The sequence below is a fragment of the Talpa europaea genome (genome assembly GCF_964194135.1).
Source record: "Talpa europaea genome assembly, chromosome: 5".
Lineage (NCBI taxonomy): Eukaryota > Metazoa > Chordata > Mammalia > Eulipotyphla > Talpidae > Talpa > Talpa europaea.
Window position 1 is genome coordinate 35,086,423 of NC_140071.1, and position 26,675 is coordinate 35,113,097.

The 26,675-nt window shown below is 37.1% G+C and overlaps 2 protein-coding genes across 3 annotated transcripts in view; both read left to right on the forward strand.

The window, feature by feature from the left end:
- The window catches only part of ARB2A (ARB2 cotranscriptional regulator A), a gene marked incomplete at both ends in the record, with an annotated part of 418,987 nt that overhangs the window by 282,795 nt on the left and 109,517 nt on the right, over window positions 1-26,675 (forward strand). The gene's annotated exons all lie outside the window — the stretch shown is intronic.
- Window positions 11,459-12,475, forward strand: POU5F2 (POU domain class 5, transcription factor 2; the record flags this gene model as incomplete). The annotated part of the gene is made up of 1 exon (XM_084234098.1): window positions 11,459-12,475. The coding sequence occupies one exon, from the start codon at window positions 11,459-11,461 to the stop codon at window positions 12,473-12,475; it is 1,017 nt and encodes a 338-aa protein (XP_084090224.1).

Consider the following 26,675-nt stretch of genomic DNA (forward strand, 5'->3'; position numbering starts at 1 on the left):
GTGCTTCACATGTCATCTATTTCTCTTTCCCTCTGTCAACTCTGCCTGGGTCACTGCTCTTGATGGCACTTTCTGTGTCTGTCTACTTCCCTCTAACTCTCTCCCCCCACCCCCTTTTTCTTCCTTGGTTTAGTCTCTCCGTATGACTCTTCTCTTTCAGTTTTTGTCTTTGTGTCTCCCTGGCTTCGGTCTCCACTGCCTGGAGACTTTTTCTTGCTGTCTCTGGAATCACATCTCCCTCAGCCCACAGTTCCTGCCTGTCCTGTCCCGATCACGTAGTTTGCTTGAATCTGCTGCCCTTAACTTCTCTTTCACTATGTGATAAAGTACCTCCCTCTAGGGCCTCCCCTGGGGCACAGGCAGTTGAGCGCAGCCTTGTGAAGCTGTCCCGTAGCCTCTGCAGCGCTGGTTTGATCCCAGCCCACAGGCGAGGGTCCCACATGACGCGGCAGACCTCTCCTGTCTAACCCGCTGCTCCCCTCAGCATTGTATTTCGTAAGTCTGCCAGTTCTGTTCCCCTCTCTGTCTCTGGTGAATCCTCTCACCCTCCTGCGCATCTGGCCTGTACCCCGGTTCTTGTGTAAATGAATAAATAAATCTTAAAAAAAAAAAAAGTACCTTCCTCAAGCCACAAAGTCTCTACTCTTTCCCACCTGTTCCCTGTCTGCTCCTGTCAACACCTTTCATGCCTGCTCTGTCTGTCTTCTCACAGAAAGACATCAAGCCATCAACAATAAATCTGTCTACTGGCAAAAATATTCCCAAAACATACCTCTTCAGAGAAACTGCCTTGCTTTCTAGAAGTGATTCAGAGAATCTAAAATAAATATTCTTTAGTGCTGAAATGAAAATTCAAAGTAAACATTAAGCACTACAGATAAGCCAAATATTTTCTATTTATAAAATTTCAAGATGTTCTACGTTGATATCAGCACTTTAAAACTAAAGGTATATTTTCAAGTTTCAGTGTCATCATATTTCTTGAACTATAGTCCTAAAGGAAAATAATTCTACTTAATAGTAAATTTGAGAAATACTTGGATCAGTGACTTTGGTTTTTAGGTATAAAAATTGATTTAACAGATATGATATCTACATATTCTTTGAGAATTAGTACTAATATTTCTGTCCTTGTCTGCTATAATCTCTAACATCAATATATCACCTAAGTAATATATTGTGCCAATAAAAAATGAAATCATATCTCAGTGATATGATTTTGAATAATGTTATGCCACAATGCTGGACAGAATTCAGTTGAATTATAAAACTTAATTTCTGAAATACTATAGAAATTCCTTGTTGGAAAATTTGGGCAAAGAAATATAAACATCTTTTAAAGCTTTGGTAATGTTGATCTCTTCAGATGAGACTGAAAGAGACCCTATATTAAAATTTTCTAATAAGCTTCTAAAATCACTTTTGGCATCGAAATTCTTTTATTTTTAGCTGAATTTTGAGATGTTCTTCTAAAAAGCAATATGGATTATTTCATATTTTTACTTTTATTTCATTTTGATAAATTTTCTTCAAAGAAATTTATTCTTTCTGTTTCAATTTATATAAGCAAAGTAGCCATACCTTCCGTACATAGTTTCCAGAGGGGAAGTGATTTTATTTAAAATAAGATGTTGCAAATTTCAGGCCACAAATACAGTGAGTAAATATCATCAATCCATGAGAAAACTATTTCTCATACATGAGAAGCAGATGATAGGCAGTTTGAATTTGATAGCTAAAGTGTAGTCTTCCATAACTGCTATAGTTTAGAATTTTGTAACACATCTCTTATGAAGAAATGATCCCTCAAAGTTATGTCTTTATGCTTTTCTTCAAAGGCAACATGAAGCATATAAAATCAATATAGGCAGCAAATCTTATATTTTAGAAAATCTACATTCTGTTATTTTACCAATTAATTTTAATTTACTTCCCCTAAAATTAGAGCCTTAACTCCATACCTTGACCTGTGTTTGCTATTCTTGATTCTCATGAGGCAAAAATCTGTGTATTTGGTCTTTCATTCCATAAAGATTTATTGAGCACTTAATATGTACTAGGCACAAGTCTAGATTCTACAAGTATCAAGATGGCTGGACATGACCCTTACCCTTACCCCTCAAGGAGCTTATATCCTCCTGGAAAGAAGTTTTGTGTTTGTTGTAAAGATCCTCCTTGTTCCTAATAAGAGGATGATCATTGAAATAGTTTGGGTGAAGAAGAATGTTAAGAACTTATAAATTCCTTCGGGACCCAAGAGTAACTCTTGGTTCACTGGCTGTGAACCTCTTTATTTTGGTACTCCACTATTAAAAGACAGAACATCTTCTGAAATAATCCCTCTCCCTTCTATGCTATTATGAGACCCTGACTCTAGATTTGCAATGCAAATGAATTTATGTTACTTATCATTTTTAACTTTTTAATAGTAGTGAGTCAGCAATTATGAAGAAAGAGCTTTGGATTTAACATGACTAGCAAATTTGTACTCTGCCACGCATGTGGAAAATAGTTCTGTAACATGGCCGATGAAAGTCTACAGTCACACTGTCTATAAAATCAGGATAACAAGAGTACTATCTCATTGGGTTATGGTCAGAATGAAGCTGAATAATCCATTTAAAACCGTTAAATATTGTATCTAGCATATAATTAGGACTCAATAAATACAGGGAGACCTTACTCTTTAGGGTTTCAATTTACACAAATTTCACATACCATAGTTTAGTTAAATAATATCAGCCCCCCCAAAACAAGGTCAAATATCAGTTACCACAATATATTGATTGGGAATAATTGTATTGCATATAAATCTCTTTGTAAATAACAGATGCACATCATGATCAGTGGCCAATGATACCACTTTTTCATAATCTGTCATTGGCTGATACTGCTTGTCTGTACTCAGTTCACACACAGCACTATCATCCATTTTATGAAAAATGGATGTTCATAAGAGAGACTTGGCCAACAAAGATGAAAGTGTAGCAAAGAAATGAAATGCTGAAAGTGAAATTGGAAAGTGTTTGTGACGAAAAAAATGAAGATGTCCCAGAGGAAGCGATGCTAGCACCAAAAAAAAAAAAAAAAAAAAAAAACTTCACATCAAATGAACTCTGAGATATTTCACGACATTGGATGTGTAAAGGATAAAATGTCGGCAGCTGATCCAAACTTAGGAGTATGACTATTCGCTGAGGCATAGAAAAGATTTGCTTGAACTGTGTTATAAGTTATCTGATGAGAAGGCAAGCCCTGCTCAAACTATTCTTAGTAAGTTTTTTTTTTACAAAGAAAGTACTCTAATTCTCAGTGTTTCTAATGCTTGAAGTTACAGGGGACTAAAAATAAAATTAATTTTACTACTTTTTCATTACTTTATTCAGTTTTCACTGACAGTAAGAGGATTTTTAATGTTTTTTTAAAAAAAATTTTGAAGTCACAGAACAGAAAGTCATGGATTTTTCCATTGATTATTATGATCACTCTGCATGGTTTCAGCTTGCATAGTCATTTCAGTTTCTGTCTTATTTCACATGTTTATTGAAGTAAAGTTGGTTTAAGTGATTGTATCTGCCTTGGGAATTACAGGTTTTTGCCTCTACAAATATATATATTCACACCCTGCCTACCACCAGTGCCCCCAAAATTCTCCACAGTCATATTCTAGTCTGACGCTACCATGTAAAGCAAGGACTTTTATCCAACAAATAAATACTTTAATTTTAGAGAAATTATTCATTGCTTTTCAGTATTTGAGAATGAAAACTTTCTGTTATTTTCTCCTGCTTTTATCTTTGTATTTTCTAGATATATCTAAGTCCTAATCTAGTCATGTCTCATCATGAGGTAACTTTTAGGGCCTTCCAATGTATCTTCTACAGAAGTACAGCATTTAAACTCCCCGATTTTCCCATTGTTCATTATTCTACTTTATTTCTTCATTCCCCTTGGTCTATCAAATTCCATGGTAGCGTTTTTCCCTTTCGTTCTTCTTCCTGCTAATGTCCTGTTCTTCCATACTCGCCATCAGCTCCTGAAAGCCTACCAGTTCTTTGATATGTGGCCTTCCTTTCAAAATGACATCTGTGCTGGGACATAGTCTTATGAGAAATTTCTTAAATTCCTTGGTTTCTTCTTTACTTTTCATCTACATTTCTGTCATGTAAAAGACCAGTGTCAGGCATGCACAAAGGGCCGCTGCTAGACAAGAATGTTGTGTGGCTTCTGATGGATCTGATGGACAGTTCTGTGACAGCTGGATGAGAACAGCTTCCTGGGTCATAAAGCACAAGCTTCTCACAGCCATGGACAAACATGCACTAAATAGAATTCGCTGGAGAGTGAAGTGGTGGACTTGAGTCTTGGCATGTGTGTACCAACTTTTTTTCTCTATGGGGCTCATGTGGATGGCTCACTTGGTGCAGATTATATACATCTTTAATATAAAGATGTGAAGAGAACCAGGTTGGGGTTGGCTGTAAGACGTGGAACCACTGAAGATTAACCAAAAGGCAGACCTTCTGTTTCCCTGGAGATTGCAAGGGTCTTTAAGATGGCAGTAATCATGGAGTTTGTTGAAAGAGAGCTGTGTGGATGGATGCTCATGGGATAGAAGATTAAATGGATTTGATTTTTTTTTAATAAAACTTTTTACAAACAAACAAAAAAAAAGACCAGTGTCTTTCTAGAATTTAAATTATTACAAGAAATTCTTCACAAGAAAAATGTAAAATTTAACAGAGTTGACACTTGCCAGTGATGTCATGATTGACAGCAAAAGCAAAGATAAAAATAAATGATGGGTACTTCTACTGTATACACTTTTGTACTTCTTAAACCACATGAATGTATTGAGTATTCAGATGATGAGTGAATAAAATTTATTATTAAATAAATAACAATAATGCAAACCTTGCTTTCAGTTAGATTCACAGCTGGTTTGATATAATTGCTTTCTAGTTTCTGAGGCTTTCAGAAGAAAGTAAAACTTCCTTCTGTCTGATGTTATTTATACACACATAGAGTGAAGAACAAGCTACTGGGAGCTCAAGCAGTGGACTCTAGACAAATAAATGTAGATCAGGATGTGAGTGTTTTGATCAAAACAGAGGCTGATATTCTGGTTGGTTATCTTTAAAATCTTTGCGATAATGTTGGAAGAAGATTCAGTTTTATAAGCTGACATTATTTCCTGTCTACAGCCAATGGCTTTGTCAGGTATAAAATGTTCAAAAGCAGTTTTAATCTATAAATATAGATAATGTTACAGTATAGGAAAATATTTACTTATATTTTTAAGTCTGGTTCTGCCTCGAATTTTTCATGATCATTGCTATGTTTCATGTTACCAAATATGTGTTTATTTTTTCAAAAAAATAAGATATGAATATCCCTATTTGGCCTGTTTCAAGTCATAGTTTCTTTCCAGAACATTTCATGGAGTCCTCAACACTATAATGGTAATGCATCAAAATCAACTGATTTGGAATCTTTAACCAAAAAAATTCAGAAAGTACCTCACAGAGTTTCTTACATAAACAAAAATTCTATTCTACTTCTCTGTGACCATGTCACATCCTGAATTACTAGTTCCATTGGTCATAAGCTGTAATTTCTGTTAGGTGTATTTTACTTGAAGTATAAAGGAAATTTTTTATAAAACCAGTGGGAGCTCATGCTCTTAAGTATAAGGAGAGTACAACTTTGAATGTAGAAGACAGTGACCGTGCCTTGACTAGAGAAATACATGCAAAACATCCTTAAAGCCTTTCTTCTGTAACAGGACAAACTCAACAAAAATGTTTGTTCACATCCTGTTTGACATAACAAGAACCTGTAAATTTTTTCTGTCTTGGACTGTCTATGAATATATCTGACTCATCACCGTAGTGCCTTTCAACTCAGCCCTGCTCAGCTCAACTGCTCTTCCTGCCTTTTACAAATATTTAAAATTCTTGAAGCCTTCTGGCAAAGGCTCTAGGGTTTTTATACTTAACATTATTTAAACATACAGGAAGTTCATAGCTCATGAATATTGCAAATCTATAAAATAAAATGGAAGGCTCTCTGTATACTCTAAATCTCTTTGTAGTCTCTGACTATGTGGTTGGGTCATATTTGTGTCACAGTCTTTTTATTACTAAGCAGCAATTATATCAGAGCAGGGTAATTTTTTAAAATAACAAAACAAAGTTAAATTAAAGTGATTATCCTAGTACACAGTTAAGAATATCAAAGAAATTCTGTTGACAGTACTATACATTCTAATTTTTCTCTACATATTTTATAAGAATAAAAGCATCTCATATTACTCTTATTCACAAGCAGCTTTCCTTGCATGGAGTTCTTGTCCTCTGTTATCTCCTGTGTATTGGTAGAAGAGTGCTAATGTTATCTATTTGTGAATTTATCACACAGAATAATAAATACTCTTGTTTAGTGACTACATTGATTTGATTAACTTTGTCCCCTTGTTATTACAACTGTAATGTTCTTTAATGTATGTACTTTACCTTGAGGTATCAGTTTTTCTTAACTGTATATCTTATCTTTGCTGTCTCACTTTTTTTGTAAAGTCCACACAAATGATTGGCAGTTCATCATTTCAGATTTTGAGATAGTTTCCAGTGCACTAAATTGTTATAAAGTATGATGTTAATTCTCTCCCTGTGAGGTAGGAGGGTCTTTCCTTACTGTGCTCAGTCCCATGGTTTTGCTAAATTCCTTGCTTAACTTCTTAAACCAAGAACAAGATCTTCCAGTCACTTGTTTCTGGATCTTGTCTCTTGTCTTTGGTTTCTGTCTTGCTCTTTGACTGACATGGTTCTTAGGACATCTATACCTGCCCTTCAGGTGACAGTGCCTTTATTCCCTGTTGCCTGGTCATTGCTATGTTATGAGGATACATACAAAGTGGGGAAAACTATAAAATTAGCAACATCTAGTCTTGCCTGCCCTCTCTGACTTGTGCATCATTTGATATTTTCTGGTCGACTGTTGATTTAATTATATTCAAAAAGGAGTGGGTGATTCAGAGACTCTGATGGAGAAACAAAACCCACAAATTCTTAAACAAAGCCCTGTACACTTATCTGGAGCATAAATGGCTTTGTGTGAGATGCATTTGGAGAAATAAGGAAACAAGAATGATCATCCCAGCCAATGAGATGACTAGGAAGGATTTGTAACTCAAAACCAGATCTCCCTCACGTCTGTGTGTTTTTATGCACTTACTATACTTGGAGCACCATGGAAAGCAGTATATTAGCACATCATTTCACGTGTAAAATCAAAATAAATACTATTTATAGTGTCCATTTGGGGGTCAATAACTTCTAGGTGAAGAGCTGAAAATGAAATTCCAACCAACTGTTAAAGGCATCCTATGCATGAGTGGAAAGGCATCAGGTTCAGAGTTTATAGGCAAACTTTTCCCAAGAGAGAAAACTTGAATCAAGCTCTAGAATTATATTCTTAACTTTCCCTCCACTCTTTCCTTCTCACTACTAGTGGATCTTGGTAGCACATAATTGCTGTCTTAGAATAGAGAATAGTTAAGAAGAGGCTAATAATACAAATCCCGAGAATTCATGCATTTCTGCCTAAAACTAGCTCTCTTAATTCCACGATCTAATAATAGAAAACTGTTAACTTCTCTTTGGGCAAGTGTAGCTGTCCTGCTCTCCTGACAATTTCTCCCTCATTTAGATTATAAATACACAGGAAACTGGGACCATGTTTTTCTTGTTCTTACTTTGTAATTCTCTATGGGTAAGACTGGCCTTATTTCTAGATTGTAATCTAAGCACAGTTACTGAGCAGTCTCTGTATTTGTTGAAGGTGATGGATTAGCCTTTCAAGCTCCCTAGCCCAACGGTGCTGGTTGTCTGGGACATTCCCATCACCTGCCTTTCTCTGATTTCTATTTCTATTCCAACCAAATAATATGCTCCTGCTTTTTCCCCCTGATCACCTCATCTCCATAGGACATTTAATATACTTTTAAGATGTCAAAACTTCCCTTAAGGATATGGGCTTTTATTTGTGACAGTACCATATGCACAAACTAGGAAATAGGCACACTAACAGATGAGCTGTGACCAAGTCAAAGAGAACCCTAATTGAAAGTGCCCAAGTTAATATTAAAACCCATTAAATTAATATGGCCTTAATTTTTAATTTAGCAAATGTCTTAATTTTTAATTTAGCGAATGTCTTATAAGGTTTTAACTCAGTATAAGCTTTCCTCAAATTCAGTTGAACTCACTTTTTCCAATTTACTAAAAATATTTTTATTCAACTATTGTTTTGTGACAATGAGCTTTTTCTCTATAGTTCTCTGTTGCAGATGGACTGGGTTCAATATGTGGGCCTTAGTTTATATAATTGTTCTTTATTATTATACTTTGTGATCTTTTAGTCTGTTTAGCAGCCATGGTTTCTTTGTAATTTTTAAAAAATAGCATGTGAGTACACCTGGAAAAAATGGATATCAGCAAAGTTATTAAGTGAAATGTTGTATATTGTAAAGTGTTTTTCAAAGACTATCATCTTGAAACCTAACTCCAGGCAAATGTGGAAATCTTTTCACCCTCATTGCCTCAGAGATTCATTTACTTAGCATTAAATATTGACTTCCTACTCTGTGCCAGTTCCCAGTGCTCAGGATATTGCAGTGGATAAGACCAGGACCTTGCTCTTCTCCAGCAGACATTCTAGCCATGGTTGCTGTGGAGATGCAGATACACAAATAATATAATATACACCCTGTAGAGATAGCACTTAATCTCCTAGTTTTTCTTTTCCCTCTACCATTGCTTCAAGGCCATTTCTATAACCTCGTTACCTCTAGTGTTGAGTTGAATTTAGGCTTGTGGTGCTATTATTCCCATCCAGTAAGTGTTTAAGGGCCTTGTTCTAATACAGAAGAGAGAGGATCAAGAGGTACCAGAAGAGTCAAGATTATGATTTCTATACTGCAACAAAATGTGCTTTACTGTCAGAATAATAAAAGGACTGATTTATTCTTTCAGCAACCATTTATTGAGCAATGTATTAGTCAGAGTTCTGTTACTTTCAGTCTTTATAATACCTTCTTGCATGATGACCTTTTAAGTATTTCATACTCTAATTAGAGAGACATAAAATAATTACTGATACAAGTTACTATAAAAACATCTATCAAGTATAAGTGGAGTGTGACAAAAGTAGTAACTAACTTTTGTCTAGGGGAAGGTGTCGCTATAAGATGCCTCTAAATTGTATTGTAAAGGTGACTGGAAATGCAGCTTATGTCACTTACACAGAAGTGTTTACTGAATACCTTCTGCTAGCCAAACACAGTGATAGGCACTGTAGACACAGCAGTAAACTAGACTAAGTCCCTGCTCCCTTGGCAGCAAAGAAGCAGATAATAAGAAGACAAATCATTACATATTAGGTGGTGATACCTGCTAATACCAAAAAATAAATATATTAATAAAGGAAAGAGAGAGTGATATAGGGTGCTGTTTTAGGCAGGGAGGTCAGCAAGACCTCTCTAATGAGAGACATTTGACAAAATCCCAAGTAATAGGAGAAAACAAGATCAAGAAGTAGGGGGAAGCATAAGGGCATAATAGTTATGAAAAGCGTGTCGTCTTTAGGACAGAGTGAAAAGATGGCATTACAGAGAACAGGGAAGAGTATGGTAGATGAGACTGGAAAGAAATGAGGGACGGGCCAAATGATGAATAGCCATGTGTTCTGTGCTCAGGAATTTGAATGCCCACATGGTTGACTGGAAGAAGAAGGGCTGAATTTTAGGAGGAGAGTGCCATAGTTATTTTATTTGGTTTAGCTGGGTTTGGCTAGGTTTGGTTTGTTGGTATTTTTTCTTTTAAATTAGCAGCAGTTCACAAGATGAATTTGAAAGGAGTCACTAGAGAGGAGTTGGCAGCATTTACATGTTTTAGGGCACCCAGTACATAAGATTTAACACCCCACAGAGTGTAAGAATTAATGGTCAAGAGCAACTCTTGGGTTTAAGGCTGCATGGGTGATAATGCCATTAACTAGCTCAGGGAACCCTAGAGAAGAAGCAGGTTTAAAAGTATAGATAATGAATTTGATTTGGGCTCAGTGAAAAATAAAGAAGAGAGGGGGGCCTCCCCGGTGGCGCAGCGGTTGAGCGCTGGGTTGCGAAACTGCGCGCGGCCTCTGCGGCGCCGGTTCGATCCCCGGCTGCTCCCTGGCCTCCGGAGGAGGGTCCCACATGGCGCGCAGACCTTTCCTGCCGCCCGCTGCTCCCCTCAGCAGTGTACTTCGGTCCTTCTGCCTGCTCTGCTCCCCGCTCTGGCTCTGGTGAATTCTCTCACCCTCCCGCGCTTCTGACTGTGCCCAGTGCATGTATAAACAAAAACAAACAAACAAATAAATAAATAAAAAACATGCCTCTAAAAAAAAAAAAAAAAAAAAAAAAAGAAAAATAAAGAAGAGAAAAATTAAAAAGACATCAGAGCTAAAATACAGATTTGGCTGTTACAAACACTTCATGGAAATTCAAAAAGAAGAGAGCAAGAAGAAAAGTCAAAATTGCCAGGTACTGCAGAGTTTAATGGAATGAGGGTTTTTAAAAGGTCTTCAGATTTGAAAGTTGAAAGGTTACTGGTGACTTCAAGAAGACCAATTTCAGTAGGTATGGGTCTTGACTCAGGACCTGGAAGCTGAACTGGGATGGAAACCAAACAACTTGAAGGATTGGTAGGGGAAACAGAGAATTTAAATCTAAAGAAATTCAGCCCCCATGAGAAAGTGGAATCTGGCAAAGTGTGGGAGTGGGGTTTAGAATCTGACAGTAAACTGATACTAACTAGAAATTCAAGCAGAGAAGCTTTGATGTTTCTTAGTGCACAGAGACTGAAGATGTGTAAAGGAAAGACTGTTGTGACCATAAAGTACTTGTGAACATAAAGATAGCAGTGAGGGTACAGTTAATAAATTGAGCAGTCACAGCAATACCTGGCATACAGATGTTTAACAAATATTCATGAAGCTAAAATTGCTGTTCAGATTATGTGGAGAAAAGATACCAGAGATCTTCAAAAGCTATAAATAAATGCCCAGGTTCCCTTCAGGGAATAAATGGAAGCAGTGCGAGGGGTCCCAGACAGCTTGAAGATACAAAATCCAAAAGGGATATTTGCATCTCAGAGGAAATTGGAAGCAAAGTTCATGGTAGAAGACCCCACCCCTTAAATCCAGGCATCCAAGGAATTACAAGTTGAGCTACCAGATTTGTCTGGTAGACAGATCCTACCACTGCACATACACACTCCCTTATTCTGTTTTCCCCGCCTGCACCACCAACTCTACCCACTGGGGGGCAGGGCTCGAGGACAGGGCTGGTGGCTGTTAGCGAGCCTCGAGAGCTATCAGTTCCTACCAGACTCTCTGCTCTTGAGTGCGGTCTTAGCCCATGGCTGGACACAGGCCCTCAAACTTCTGCCCTCTGCCTCTCAGTGGTGGGGGCGGGCCTGAAGGACCAGTGCGAACACTGGTTGACGCTCCTTTCCCGTTGAGCGCCCAGGTGGCCCCTGACAGGCTGATGGTCCGACCCGGGATAGGGCCGGGCCTCTGCCCAGGCCCTGAAGTGTGGGGGTTACCCTTGAGCCCCCAGCTGTATGAATTCCAGGGCGGGGTGGTGCCTTGTGTGCCCCTGCTGAGAGCTGGTGAGGCTGGAGCCTGCTCGCTGTGCCCCTCCGAGGGCTCCTTACAAGGGCCCTACATTGTCCTGCGGTGCATGCCAAAGCTGGCTCTGCCAGAGGACGTTTCGGCCATAGAAAAAGAGATGAAACAGTTGGCCCAGGAGTTGAGGCAGAAGAGGATGACCCTGGGCTACTCGCAGGCCGACGTAGGGTTTGCAGTGGGCGCTCTTTTTGGAGAAGTGCTTAGCCAGACCACCATCTGCCGCTTCGAAGCCCAGCAGCTCAGCCTCGCCAAGATGTGGAAGCTGCGACCACTGCTGAAAATGTGGCTGGAAGAGGTAGATACCAAGAACCTGCTGGGCATGTGCAAAATGGAGATGATCCTGCAGCAGGCTCGGAAGCGGCGGCGGGCAAGCAGGGAGAGACGCATCAGAAACAACCTGGAGAAACTCTTCCTGCAGTGCCCGAGGCCCACGCCCCAGCAAATCCACCGCATCGCTGGGCAGCTCGGACTTCAGAAGGACCTGGTCCGGGTTTGGTTCTGTAACCGGAGCAAGATGGGCAGTCACCCGACCAATGATTTCTCTCCACCGCAAGAGGTGGGGCCAGCTGAGCCGCCTTTCCCGGGGGAACCAGTGTGCTTTCCCCTGGCACCAGGCCTCCATTTTGGTTCCTTCCACTGCGGAGGGCCCTTCTTTACACCCTACTCCCCCACCCCTTTCCCTCCTGGGGGAGCCCTTCTCTCTGTCCCAGGCACCGCTTTAGGCCTCCCCAGGCTTTCCAGTTAAGGGGCCTGTCCTTCTGAAGAAGTGAAGCTGGGAAAACCAGTCTCGGGGGCCATTTTTTGGTTTCTAGCTTGAAGTTCCATTTACTGTTTAAGACGTTAAGAATACTTGTTTTGGGGGGTGGGAGCTGTTTGGGAAAATTTGGGGAAAGAAGTTAAAGTTTATTGCCAATTTGTGTTTTTCCCTAATGTTACTTTTAGACAATACACACAGATGGTTTTGAATATTTTGTTGCTCTTTTTTTTTAATCAATAAAACATTGTGTGTCAATCCCTGTGATTATCATTAAATTTTCGTTTTCTTTTTTTCTTAGCAACACTATGTTGAGTAAAAAAATTTAAGTCACAGAAGACCTTTTCAGTATACCATTTTTGTCAAAACAAGCAAATGAACTTAAGAGTAAACACAAACATAAAATCCTGGTTAGTAGTTGCCCTGGGGGAGCCAGCAGGTTTGAGGATGGAGTACACTGATCCTTCTCCGAAAAACAGTTTTCTTGTTCTCCCCTTTTCTTGAAAAATACCAACATTTTTTTTTTTCTAATTCACTTTCTTATTTAGAGTGCCCCAACTGTAGTGGGGAGTGGGTGGGGTCTTTAGTTCACTTTATGCAACCGTACAGTTTTATCTTTTGTCCTGCCACAGTCATTTTATTTTATTTTAGTGTTTATTGAGGTAATGTAGGTTTACATCTTTGTATCTGCTTTGAGGGAATGTTCAAACCTCTACAACTGTATATTTTCACACCCTGCCTACCACTAGTGCCCCAATAATCCTCCACTATATTCCATTGGGCAACTTTCCTCCTCCTGCCCCTCCTACCATCCCCCTCTGGGTCCCCTCAGTTGTATAGTCAGCAGTTTATTATTAGTTGGGTTTGACTGACCCTTTGTTATGTTTCTCTCTATTCCACATATAAGTGAGATCATCTAGTATGTATTTTAAACCCATTGCTACTCAGATCAGTAAGCCGGACAACAATAACTCTGCCCTAATTCTAGCTTACTTCTCTGGTTTTCAACTCTATTAAGTTTATTTCCTGGGAATTTACCTTTCTTTTTAGCTCAGATATACTTTTTAGAAGATATTTGTGAGTTGATCCAAAATTCCCCCGAGGCGTTTGCAATGGTACATCTTAAATCGATTTTCTAATCTCTCCTTTGAAAATGAATTTTTCCAGTTTTCGACTTATACATTGATCAATTTTGGTCATCACATACTAAACAGAAATCATTCATTCATCCTGTGTTTTCACATCTGCTGCCACACACCTACATGAAATATTTGTCTTATAATTCTGCCACTATATATCTGAGTTTATATATCTGCTTTTTAATCTTACCATTTTTTGTTTTGTCTACATTTTTTCCCCTTAATCAGTCTTACAAGAATTTATCTACAGGTATTTTCAAAGAACCAGCTTTTTGATTTCTATTCTATTTACTACAGTTTTTATTTCCTAATTTTAACTTATCAATTGATTTTTTTTCTAATTTCTCCTGTTTTCTCTCATTGTTCTTTTTCTTTTTAGTAAGTACGTAGTTTTGTTGTTGTTGTTTTCTAGTGGCTGTGGAGAATGCTTATGGGGTTTAAGAGTAGAGGTCAATAAGAGATTTATATCCATCGCTCTTTTTTTTTAAGATTTTATTTTATTTATTTATACAAGTACTGGGTATAGTCAGAAGTGCGGGAGGGTAAAAGAATTCACCAGAGGCAGAGCGGAGAGTAGAACAGGCAGAGTAACGAAGTACACTGCTGAGGGGAGCAGCGGGCGTCAGGAGAGGTCTGCGCCCATGTGGGACCCTCACCCTGTGGCCGGGGATCGAACCAGCGTTGCAGAAGCTGTGGGCAGCTTCGCAACCCAGCTCTCAACCGCTGTGCCACCGGGGAGGCCCCTATATCCATATCTCTTGACCCCCAAGTCCAGGACTAATTTTACTATCACAAAATACAAGCATGACTGAGCCCTCCATTTAGTATTCTCTCCCTGAGACTGTAGAAACTGACCCTTTAACTTTTTTTTTAATGGAAATATAAATATAAAAGTTTCCGTTGGAACCATTTTAAGTGTCTAATTCAGTGACATTAATTACATTCATGGTGTTGTGCAATCGTCTGTACTCTCCATTTCCAAAATATTTTCATCACTCCAAACAGAAACACTACTACTTACACAGTAACCCCATTCCCCATTCCCAGCCCCTAGTGACCTCTGCTGTGCTACCTGTATGAACTTACCTATTGTAGACATTTCATATGCATGGAATCACAATATCTGTCCTTTTGTGTTTTATTTATTCCACTTAGCATAATATGTTATAGCATGTATCAGAATTTCATTCCCTTTTATAACAAAAACGCCAAGTTCATCTGTTGGTGGACCCGGAGGTGTTTTTCACCTATTAGCTACTGTGATCTCCTTTGGACATTCATGTAAAATTATCTGTTTGGGTTCCTGTTTTCAGCTTTCTTGGATATATACTTAAGAGTGGGATTGATGGTTCATATGGCAATGGTATGTTTAAATTTTGGAAAACCACCATGACTCTGCCATTTACATTCCCACCAACAATACCCAGGGTTCCAATTTCTCTATTTGTAATTTTATGTTTGTTTGTGTTTTTTTGTAATTATTATAGCCATCCTAGTAAATATCTCAATCTACATTTGACCTGTGTTTCCTTACTGACTAGTGATGCTGAGTATCTATCTGTGTGCTTATTGGTCATTTGTGTATCTTCTTTGATGAAATGTCTATTCAATTCCTTTGGCTGTTTTGTAATTGGCTTGTCTTTCCTTTGCATAACACAGATATTAAACCATGATCAGATATACTATTTGCAGATATTTCTTATTCTATGGTTTCTCCTTGTACTCTCTTGGACACTCTCTTGATTCATTTCTTTAACTTTGATGAAGTCAAAATGAAGCGTTTTTTTCTCTTATTGCTTGTGTTTTGGGGATCAAATTTAACAAGCCAGTGTCATATCCAAGGTCATGAATATTTGCATTTGTGTTTTATTCTATAAGTTAATTAGCTTTATCTCTTAAAATTAGGTCTTTGATCCATTTTAATTTTTGTGTATTGAATAAGATAAGAGTCTAAATTCATTCTTTCATATATGGATATCTAGTTTTCCCAGTACCACATGGTCAAGAGAATGTTCTTTCTCCATTGGATTTTCTTGGCACCCTTCTCAAAAATTATTTGACCATAGGCATGAGGGTTATTTCGGAGCTTTCAAGTCTCTTCCATTTGTTGATATTTATCCTTATGATACTGTTTATATTATTCTAGGTTTGTAATATGCTTTGAAATTAGGAAGTTGAGTCATAAAATTTTGTTCTTTTTCCCCAATTTTATTTTGACTATTCTGTCACTTGTAATTCTTTATCAAATTTAGCAGTATTTTCTCCGTTTCTGCAAAACACATCATGTTGTTAGGGATTGTGTTGAATCTGCATATTGCTTTGGGGAATTTTATCACCTTAACAATAGTAATTCTTTCAACCCATGAACAAGGCATATCATCTTGCTTTGTTCCTCATCTTAGAAGAAAAGCTTTTGATCTTTCACCACTGAATATAACATTAGCTGTGGGTTTTCATATATGTCCTTGGCCATGTTGAGGAAGCTTTCTATTCCTAGGTTATTGCTTGTTTTTACATGAAAGTGTATTGGATTTTATCAGATTACCCTGAATAAATGAAAAATATATGAAATCCTGTGTCTATATCATAGAACTTTAATAGCTGCCAGTACTATTTCCTTCACTTGTACTGTTATCATTGCAGTTCCTACAACTAGGTGACCTGGACATTTTTCCATATTACCTCCAGTTTTACAATATCCCTGTAAGATTAAATGACCCACTACTGGGTGATAGAACCAAGTTTTGAATCAAGTCTCTCATTCATAAGCCATAGGCTAAAGCAGCCCCTCAGAGGTGGCACAGCTTTTAGAAATGAACTTTTGGTCAGCTGCTTTGTAGATTGGAAAAAAAAACAAGTAAATATTCATGTAGTAGTTATAGTCTTCTATCTATCCCTTTTAAAATTAAATGATCATAAAGAACAAATTTTGACATTACTTTTCAAAACATACTTATAAGCAACATTGCTTCAGGTAGACAGTGGATGTATATAGAGTTTGCATATTTATACTTATTATATTAGGTTCCCAGTTTATTTAGTCAAGGATATAGAATCACATTGGGAGTGCAATAGCCACAGAGCAGTGCAAATGAACCACATCATAGCTAGCTTCCTATGGCCCAATGTCCCTGATGACAGCACCCAAAACCGGGCCCAACAGATTTGGAAGTGCTTCATTTCCACTCTGTAGCCTTTTTATACGTGGGACTTTGCTACACAAGAAAATTTTAATCTCTGCTCTTAATGCTACCATTTAAGAGACTATTTAGAAATATTTTGCTCTTCTGGTTAGTTCCTGAACCAAACTGAGTAATAATGAGTCTACAGTCTCATCTGGAGGAAAAGATGACTTCATAACTAGGTCTCTGGCAACAGCTTTATAGCATTCCAAAGAAACCATTTCCCCTGTACAAGCTACAAGGATACAACATGACCAGTGTATACTTTTTCTTTTTTGTCAGTGTTTGAAGACAAGGCACCAAGCAAACACAAAAGTTAGTGAAAATATAGCCAAACTTCAGTTTCTTGGCTTTAGATTCAGTAGATGACTAATCATTTATTATTCAACTAGCCCACTAAAGTTTACACAGTACCAGCCAGCAACAAAATGAGATTTTCCATTACTAAGCCTCTTTACAGTGAAAAGGCTGGACATTGGGGAAAACTTGATATTTAAAGAATTTCAGATTTTTTAGAGATTTCAGAATAATGGGTAAAAATCATAACAGGAAGATCCCTGAAGCCTTAGAAGGAACCATGCTTAGATTTGGGAGAAAAACCAAGAGTGTGGTGTTGGTGGTTAACAGAGTATAGAGCTCAAGTTACAAAAGAAATTAAGTAAGATGTGTCATTTCACATACGAAGATGTCACTGGTACTTTCAAAGGAGTATTTAATGGAGCAGATACCAAACAACTGTTTAAAGTGTTCATGTTTGCCAGATTTCCATTTCCCTCACCTCAGTAAAAACATAAATTCCAACCACTCAATAACATCTTAACCATTTTTCTGAAAATGTTTATCAAATGTTTCCTTTAGACAAAGTAGGTATTCTTAACCCCCTTTAGAGTATAAGTAAAATAGTGCATTGTACATATGTGCATTTTTTAAAAGACAGTCTTCACATTTTCAAAAGGAGCTGTGACACCTCGTTGATCTACAATATCAGACTTCTAAGGTCACCTAACTTTCAGGAGTTTTTCTTTAACAGACCTGTCTACTAGGTAATTTCTGGTGTTCTTTGAGTCTGTATTTTCTAGATATGTAGCTCAGTTATAGTGTAAAGACCCTAAATAACTTCTTATATGTCTTTCAAATTCTGACCAAAAAAAAATGTATTAATTATTGTCTTTCTTGTTCTTATATGTTCATCAATCACTGGATCATTATTTTGGTTACTACAAAAAGAACTCCTTTTCCTTTTCCAGAATATCCTCCCTTAATCTAAAATGTTATCTTACTCTTGAATTAACATCTGTTTTCTACAAGTCTGTATTCTTGAAATATGTATACTACACATTTTTGTATTTTGTATTACAACTGTGTCACAGGGATTGATATTTCAGAAAGCTAGTTGTGTTTATGACTATCTTCTGGAAATAGTCTTGCTTACTAAACTGTATTGGTTTCCTTGGCAGAATCTATTCATGATGAATTCTTTTTAGGGTGCAAAATTGTATTATCTGTGTAGAACAATGTTTTTAAAGTGAACACTACAATGCCAGTCTGGTAAAATCCTACTGGACAAAGTGATTGTAAACTGAAAGAGTAAAATGTGGAGAATAAGGACATTTTTTTTAAAAAGGATTTATTTATTTATTTATTTATACAAGCACTGGGTACAGTCAGAATTGTGGGAGGGTGAGAGAACCTACCAGAGCCAGAGCGGAGAGCAGAACAGGCAGACTGACAAAGTATACTGCTGAGGGGAGCAGTGGGCGGCAGGAGAGGTCTGCACACCATGTGGGACCCTCGCCTGGCGGCCGGGGATCGAACCGGCACTGCAGAGGCCACGGGCAGCTTCACAACCCAGCGCTCAACTGCTGCACCACCAGGGATGCCCAGAATGAGGACATTTGAACATAAAGAGTTAGGGTTGCTATGTTTATAGCAGCACTTTTAACAATAGCTAAGCTTTGGAAACAACCCAATTGCCCAAAAATAGATGACTGGATCAAGAAGATATACACAGTGGAATATTACTCAGCAATCAAAAAAAAGATAAACACATGCAGTTTGCAGCAACATGGATGGAGCTAGAAGGGATCATGCTCAGCAAAATAAGTCAGAAAGAAAAAGGAGAATACTGAATGGTCTCATTCATAGCAGGGATTTAGAAAACCTAAATAAGGGACCAGGAAAAAGACTAATTAATACAAAGTAAAAATCAAAATCAACAAGCATTATAAACCAAGACACAGTACAGGGGGTGCACCGTGGGGGAGAGGAAGAATTAGGGTCAAAATAAGGGAGGGGTGTAATGGTGTAATTGTATGGGGAATATAACCAAAATGAAAATGCATACATTGTGCAAAAATGAAAAATGATGTAAGAATTATATAAAATAAAATATTAAAAAAGAGGGTTGTCTTGCCCCACCAAATTTTATGAAACTACGATAAATTATTTTTTTAAGTGTTTTTATTTTTTTTTATTTTTTTAAATAATAAATTTTATTTTTATATTCCCCCATACAATTGCAAACACCCCATTCTGACCCCAATCCTTCCCCTCCCGCCCCCCACCCCCCAAAAAGTGTCTCTGGTTCATAGTTTTCTGTTGATTTTGATTTTCACTTTCTTATATTCATTTTCCTGGTCCCTTATTTAAGTTCTCTAGATTCCTGCTATGAGTGAGACCATCCGGTATTTTTCTTTTTCTTTTTGGCTTATTTCGCTGAGCATGATCCCTTCCAGCGCCATCCATGTTGCTGCAAATTGCATGTGTTTATCTTTTTTGAATGCTGAGTAATATTCCATGGTATATATGTACCACATCTTCTTGATCCAGTCATCTATTTTTGGGCATTTGGGTTGTTTCCAAAGCTTAGCTATTGTAAACAGTGCTGCTATAAACATAGGGGTGCAGGTGCTCTTTGGAATTGATGTTTCTGTGTCCTTTGGGTATATACCTAGGAGTGGAATTGCTGGATCATATGGAAGCTCTATGTTTAGTAGGTCCAGAAATCTCCACACAGCTCTCCATAGTGGTTGGACCAGTTTGCACTCCCACCAACAGTGCAGAAGAGTTCCTTTTTCTCCACACCCTCGCCAACATTTGTTGTTGCTAGTTTTTTTAATATGTGCCATTCTCACTGGTGTGAGATGGTATCTCATGGTAGTTTTGATTTGCATTTCCCTGATTACAAGTGATGTTGAACATTTTTTCATATGCCTGTTGGCCATTTGTATTTCCTCTTCAGAGAAGTTTCTTTTTAGCTCTTCTGCCCATTTTTTGACTGGATTATTTTCTTTGTTGTTGCTGAGTCTCATCAGTTCTTTGCAGATTTTTGTGATCAGTCCTTTATCATTAGTGTTGTGTGCAAAAATGTTCTCCCAGTTGGTGGGGTTTCTCTTTGTTTTTGTTATTGTCTCTTTTGCTGTGCAGAAGCTCTTTAATTTGATGTAGTCCCAGCTGTTTATCTTTGTCTTCACTATCACTACTTTGGGTGATGTGTCTGTAAAGATGTCTTTGATGTGCAAATCCCGTAGTGTTTCGCCTATATTTCCTTCTATGTATTTTATGGTTTCAGGTCTTATGTCTAGTTCTTTAATCCATTTTGAGTTAATTTTTGTGTATGGTGTGAGGTAGTGGTCAAGCTTCATTCTTTTGCATGTAGCGACCCAGTTTTCCCAGCACCATTTATTGAACAAACTTTCTTTGCTCCAATGCATAGTCTTTGCTCCTTTGTCAAAGATTAGTTGACCATAAATCTGTGGGTTTATTTCTGGATTTTCTATTCGATTCCATTGGTCTGTATGTCTGTTCTTGTTCCAATACCATTCAGTTTTGATGATTATGGCTTTGTAGTATCGTTTGAAGTCTGGGAGTGTGATGCCTCCATTTCCTTCTTTTTTTTTAGTAGAGCTTTGGCTATTCGGGGTTTTTGGTGATTCCATATGAATTTCATCAATAATTGTTCTATTTCTTTGAAGAATGCCATTGAGATTTTAATTGGAATAGCATTGAATCTGTATATTGCTTTTGGTAGGATGGCCATTTTAATAATGTTTATTCTTCCAATCCATGAGCAGGGGATGTCTTTCCATTTCTTTGTGTCTTCTTCTATTTCTTTTAACAGTGTTTTATAGTTTTCTTTGTATAGGTCCTTTACCTCTTTTGTTAGATTTATTCCCAAATATTTGATTTTTTTTGTTTCGATAATAAAAGGGATGGTTTTTTTGATTTCTTCTTCTTCAGATTTATTGTTTGTGTATAGGAAGGCTACTGACTTTTGCGTGTTGATTTTGTATCCTGCCACTTTACTGAACTGATTGATGAGTTGAATTAGTTTTTCTGTGGAGATTTTGGGGTTCTCTATGTATATTATCATATCATCTGCAAATAGTGATAGTTTGACTTCTTCTTTTCCTATTTGGATTCCTTGGATGTCTTTCTCTTGTCTTATTGCCCTGGCTAGGACTTCCAGTATTATATTGAAAAGCAGTGGTGAGAGTGGACATCCTTGTCTTGTTCCAGATCTTAATGGAATTGCTTTCAGCTTTTCACCATTGAGAATGATACTGGCTGTTGGCTTGTCATAGATGGCCTTTATGATGTTGAGGTATGTTCCTTGTGTCCCAAGAATTTCAAGGGCTTTTATCATGAATGGGTGTTGCACTTTGTCGAAAGCTTTCTCAGCATCTCGATAAATTATTTTTTTAATATTCTAGTTCCATCCATGTTGCTGCAAACTGCATGTGTTTATCTTTCTTGATTGCTGAGTAATATTCATTGTATATATGTACCACATCTTCTTGATCCAGTCATCTATTTTTGGGCATTTAGGTTGTTTCCATACCTTAGTTATTGTAAGTAGTGCTGCTATAAACATAGGTGTGCAGGTGCCCTTTTGAATTAATGTTTCTGTGTCATTTGGGTAAATACCTAGGAGTGGAATTGCTGGATCATATGGAAGCCCTATGTTTAGTAGGTCCAGAAATCTCCACACAGCTCTCCATAGTGGTTGGACCAGTTTGCACTCCCACCAGCAGTGCAGGAGAGTTCCTTTTTCTCCACAACCTCACCGACATTTGTTGTTGCTAATTTTTTTAATAAGTGCCATTCTCACTGGTGTACGATGGTATCTCATGGTAGTTTTGATTTGCATTTCCCTGATTACAAGTGATGTTGAACATTTTTTCATATGCCTGTTGGCCATTTGCATTTCCTCTTTGGAGAAATTTCTTTTTAGCTCTTCTGCTCATTTTTTGACTGGATTATTTTCTTTGTTTTTGTTGTCTCATCAGCTCTTAGTACATTTTTGTGATCAGTCCTTTATCATTAGTGTTGTGTGCAAAAATTTTCTCCCAGTCATGGGGTTTCTCTTTGTTTTGGTTATTGTCTCTTTTGCTGTGCAGAAGCTCTTTAAACAGCTCAGCTGTTTATCTTTGCCTTCACTATCACTGCTTTGGGTGATGTGTCTGTAAAGGTGTCTTTGAGGTACATGTCATGTAGTGTTTTGCCTGTATTTCCTTCTATGTATTTTATGGAAACTACAATAAATTAAATAGCATGATAAATAAAACAACAGAAACATGTAGTTGGCTATTCTATCCCTTGGAATGTAATTTGGTACAATGTTCATGAAAGGCTATTGGGTAATTCCTGTGGAAAAAATTTAAAGCTTTTCCCCTTTGACCCATCATCTCAACTTCTAGGAATTTTTATAAGAAACTAATTAGTGTGTATAGTAATTTAGTGATAAGCATAGTCATTTCAGCATTTTTAAGAAGGTTTAACAACAAAAATTAGATATACCCTAAATGTTCAACAAAAGATTAAGTAAATAAAGAGGAGCCCCACATATGGTAAAAGTTGTTATGGAATTACAGTATTTTGCAAACAGAAATTTCAGAATGGGTTGTTCAGTGAGGCAAAGCAGTGTATTAAACTATATGATATTATTTTTAAGGAAAAAAGTTATATTGCATATAGAAATACATATAATAGCTGGTGATTTTCAAAATTATGGTACACACATTATACAATAAAAGGTTCAGAAATATTTCTAAAGGACGGCCCTAGGAAAGCTAGGCTCCTAAAAATATTCATCTTTCTAGTCTTCTTTGCCTCTAAAATAGTAATTTCTCATTAGAAAGCAGCATTTTAGAAGAATAAATCTGGCCTTTTTATTTTTAGTTGAGCTTGTTATTTTTTGTACAGGAAAGGCAATTTTTTAAACAGAGAGTATTGGGACACATCAGTTAAAAAGACATCACTAAGAATTAGGTTTTTTTTTTTTTTTAATCAGATGCCCATTAATGTTAAAGAGCTGTAGTGTAGCACAGTAAGTGAAGACACCTGCCATATGTCTGTTTTCCTGCACAACATGGTAATTTACAATTACAATTAGTGTGTTTATATACCTCAGTGTAGTTAACCCATATTTAGAATATAATATAAGCCCAAATCATTTTCATGTTTCTGAATGTTTACTTTTCAAGCATTTGAAAATATCAAAATCCTGGCTTTATCACAGTAGAATCCTCCTTGCTTGTCATTTTTGAAGAAAGAAAGTGACTATAAATAAGATCTTGGAATTTCTAAGTTTGGAGACAGGGTCAGTTTCTATAATTGTAACCCCAACCAGTTGAAAGATGAACTGTTATGAAGTGAATCTACCCAAATACCTAGTAAAATGGTTAAATGAAACATTAGCTTTATCGTGGCTACACCAGTGAAGAGGAACATTGCCAGCACCTTTGGGAGAGACCATGTGGTCTACCTAAGGTGCTGCCTGCAGAAAACAATCTAGCAAGTGCTGTTGGGCTGCTACTCTGCCACCCCACTTTTTAGCTAGGAGTCCTGCTGTGAATTTTGCTAAAGGCAAAATTAGTTATTTTGGCATTGAACTTGGGCTCCATAGGTTTTCTTTCCCCAGCTCCCAACAAAATGACGAAATATGAACCAACTTCACTTATTGCTACTGACTCTTCTACTGACTGCCTGCCAAAGACTCTGGTTGGAAAGGGAAAAATTGAAGGCTTTTTGAGAATCCACTGCATTTTGAATTCAACATTCTCTTCTGAAATAATGCAACATGATGTGGTGTTCTCCAAAGCAGTACCTGTATTATTTATAAATTGGTCCTCCTTACGACTAGGGTGTATGGTGTAGACCTTTTAGAACTGGGTGCAGTGGCCTAGACAATGTGTAAGATGCATTATTAGAAGTCGATTTATTGTCTTAGAGTGGGTGATCATGCCCTTGGAACAGCTTTAAAACTTTTAATATTATTGACTGAGTAATAGTCAATACCATTTAACATAATGCCATTTTTATTGAGAGAGAATTTGTTTTAAAATACTACATAATAGTTTGCATGGCTGCCATAAAAAGTGCTATAGGTTGAGTAGCTTAAATAATATCAACTTATTTTCTCACAATTGTGGAATCTAGAAGTCTGAGATAAGGTTTCAACAGGTTAATTCCTTCTGAGGAATCAGAGGCAGATGCCATGAGGGAAGCATCTCTGTTCAGTCTCTCTTCTTGGCTTACAGTTGGATACTTCTCCCTGTCTTCACATTCACTTCCTTCTGTATATATCTGTGTCCAAATTGCCTTTTATAAGGATATTAGTCATTATGTTATAGCCTATCCTGTTGGCCTCATTTTAGTTTAATTATCTCCATAAAGTTCCTATCTCCAAATAAAGTCAAGCATTCTGGGTACTGGGGATTAGATCTTCAAGGCATGCTAACATCACTGTACTTAAAACTTAAACTAGGTGTTTGATTAGGTGTTTACATTTTCATTCAACAAATATTGAGTACACTATATATCAAGTAGTATCCTAGATGCTAAGATACAATGGTCATCAAAAACAAGTTCATCCCAACCCTCAAGGAGTTTAAAGCATGGTGAGTCATTTGCATTAAGCAAATAGAAATGTGATTGCAACTTGTAATAAATACTATGGAGTATTAGTATTTAAATCTATAGCCCTTCTCTTATAATAACAAATGTTGTATCTGATTACATATATTATTAACAAATTTTCCAAACAAGAGAACCTGTTAAGGAAGTTTGGGAGAGAGGCATTTCTGGGTTCACATCTAGTCTTAGGAGCATACTGTTTCTGTAACTTCAAGAGTTACTTCTTTCAGTCCTAAGTTTTCACTGTAAATATGTTTAGCAATCCATAGGGTGAAAAAGTTTGTAAAATGATAAAATTAGGAAACCCCCAGGACTCCCTTTTCTATAGTAGGCACTCAGTAATTTTTCTTTACATTGCGCTTCTTCTGTACCTTGCCTGTGCTTTATTTACTGCTCGTAAATCTTTCTTTTATATCCCTGGGAATTTTCACATAGTAGCTGCTTAATGATTGTAGCCAAAATTTGATAACAGAAAAGTAAAGACAGCAGTCTCAGTTGCCAGAAAACCTTTTCTCTGATATTGAGAAGCAACTGTTGGAATTGTAGTAATTGAAAAATGGTTACAAAATCTATTCCCTTAGTTATCAAATGACTGCTGAGGTTTTGAGTCAAAGGATTTCACTAAAGACTTTTTGAAAAATTATATAGCATTATGTAATTGAAAAGAATGATCTCTCATTGATCTTTGAAATTGTTTCTGGTCTGAATAATTCTTTGAGTGACCATAAGTAAGAACAAAACAGTCCATCACAGATTTAATATAGAGATTACAATCATATAGAGTATAGTAATGAACAGAATAGGATGATACTGACCCTTATACTGGGTAATTCCCACCCAGCCTTTCCTTCCTGGTCTCCTGCCACAGGCTTCTCAATTATGTCAATTTTCTGCCTCTATTCATATTATTTCTTCATTGGATGTCTACACTCTAGCTTTTCTGTCCAGAGCATATTATGATCTTTACTAGGGTTGTCATTACAAAGAACACAAAAATGTGTCACTTAAAGAACTATTCTGGAGACTTGAAGGTCAAGATTACGGTATGGGCAGGAATGGTTCTTTCTAAGGGTTTTGGGATAAGGATCTGTTCCATGTCTCTCTTCTCGGTTTCTAGGTGATTGTCTTCTCTCTATTGTCTCTTCTTCTTTTTTACCCCCTTTGCATGTCTCTCTTCTTCTTTTTTACCCCTGTTGCATGTCTCTGTGCCCAAATTTCTCCTTTTATCAGGGTAGCAGTCATAATGTATTGGTACCCAACCTAATTACCTCATTTTAACTTGATTGCCTCTATAAAATAAGCCCTTGGGATTAGGACTTCAACATATAAATTAAGCAGTTGACACAATTCAACCCATAACACCTACTGCTTCTGATAGACAAAATATAGGTGTATGTGGGGGATAGTTGTAGGAAGGCAGAGAAACTTGGTTCTCCCTAAAAAATGAGTTAAATAAAAGATTGTGTGAGAGAAAGGAAAGAACATTAACTATAAGGTCAAAAAGTCCCAGGTCTGCATTCTGTCTCTTGACCACTTACAAAAGTGATGTTAGCACTTCATGATTCCCCTCTCAGGAAAATTTTAAGAAAATAGCATTTCTTCCCTTCCAACCTGTAACTTTATGAGCTAAAACATTACAGTAGCTACTTATTTCTATCTATTTTAGGAGCAGAATAATTGAATTCTCATTTATGAAATTGAAAAGCATTATCTTAGGAGGAAAATTTGGATATTTTGATAAAGATATGATTCTTAGTTTTCCTGAAAAATTTATATGTGACCCTATTGAGGAACCTCTGTCACTTTCTGCTAAGCATTGTCAACCACTAATTTCATCAAGTTAATGTTAAAGAACAGACAAGTTACTTGCCTTTAATTTGTTGTGATTATGCTACAGTTATGAAAAATAGAGCTAAAACAACTGATAGTAAGTGTTTAAACCTGATTATTTTT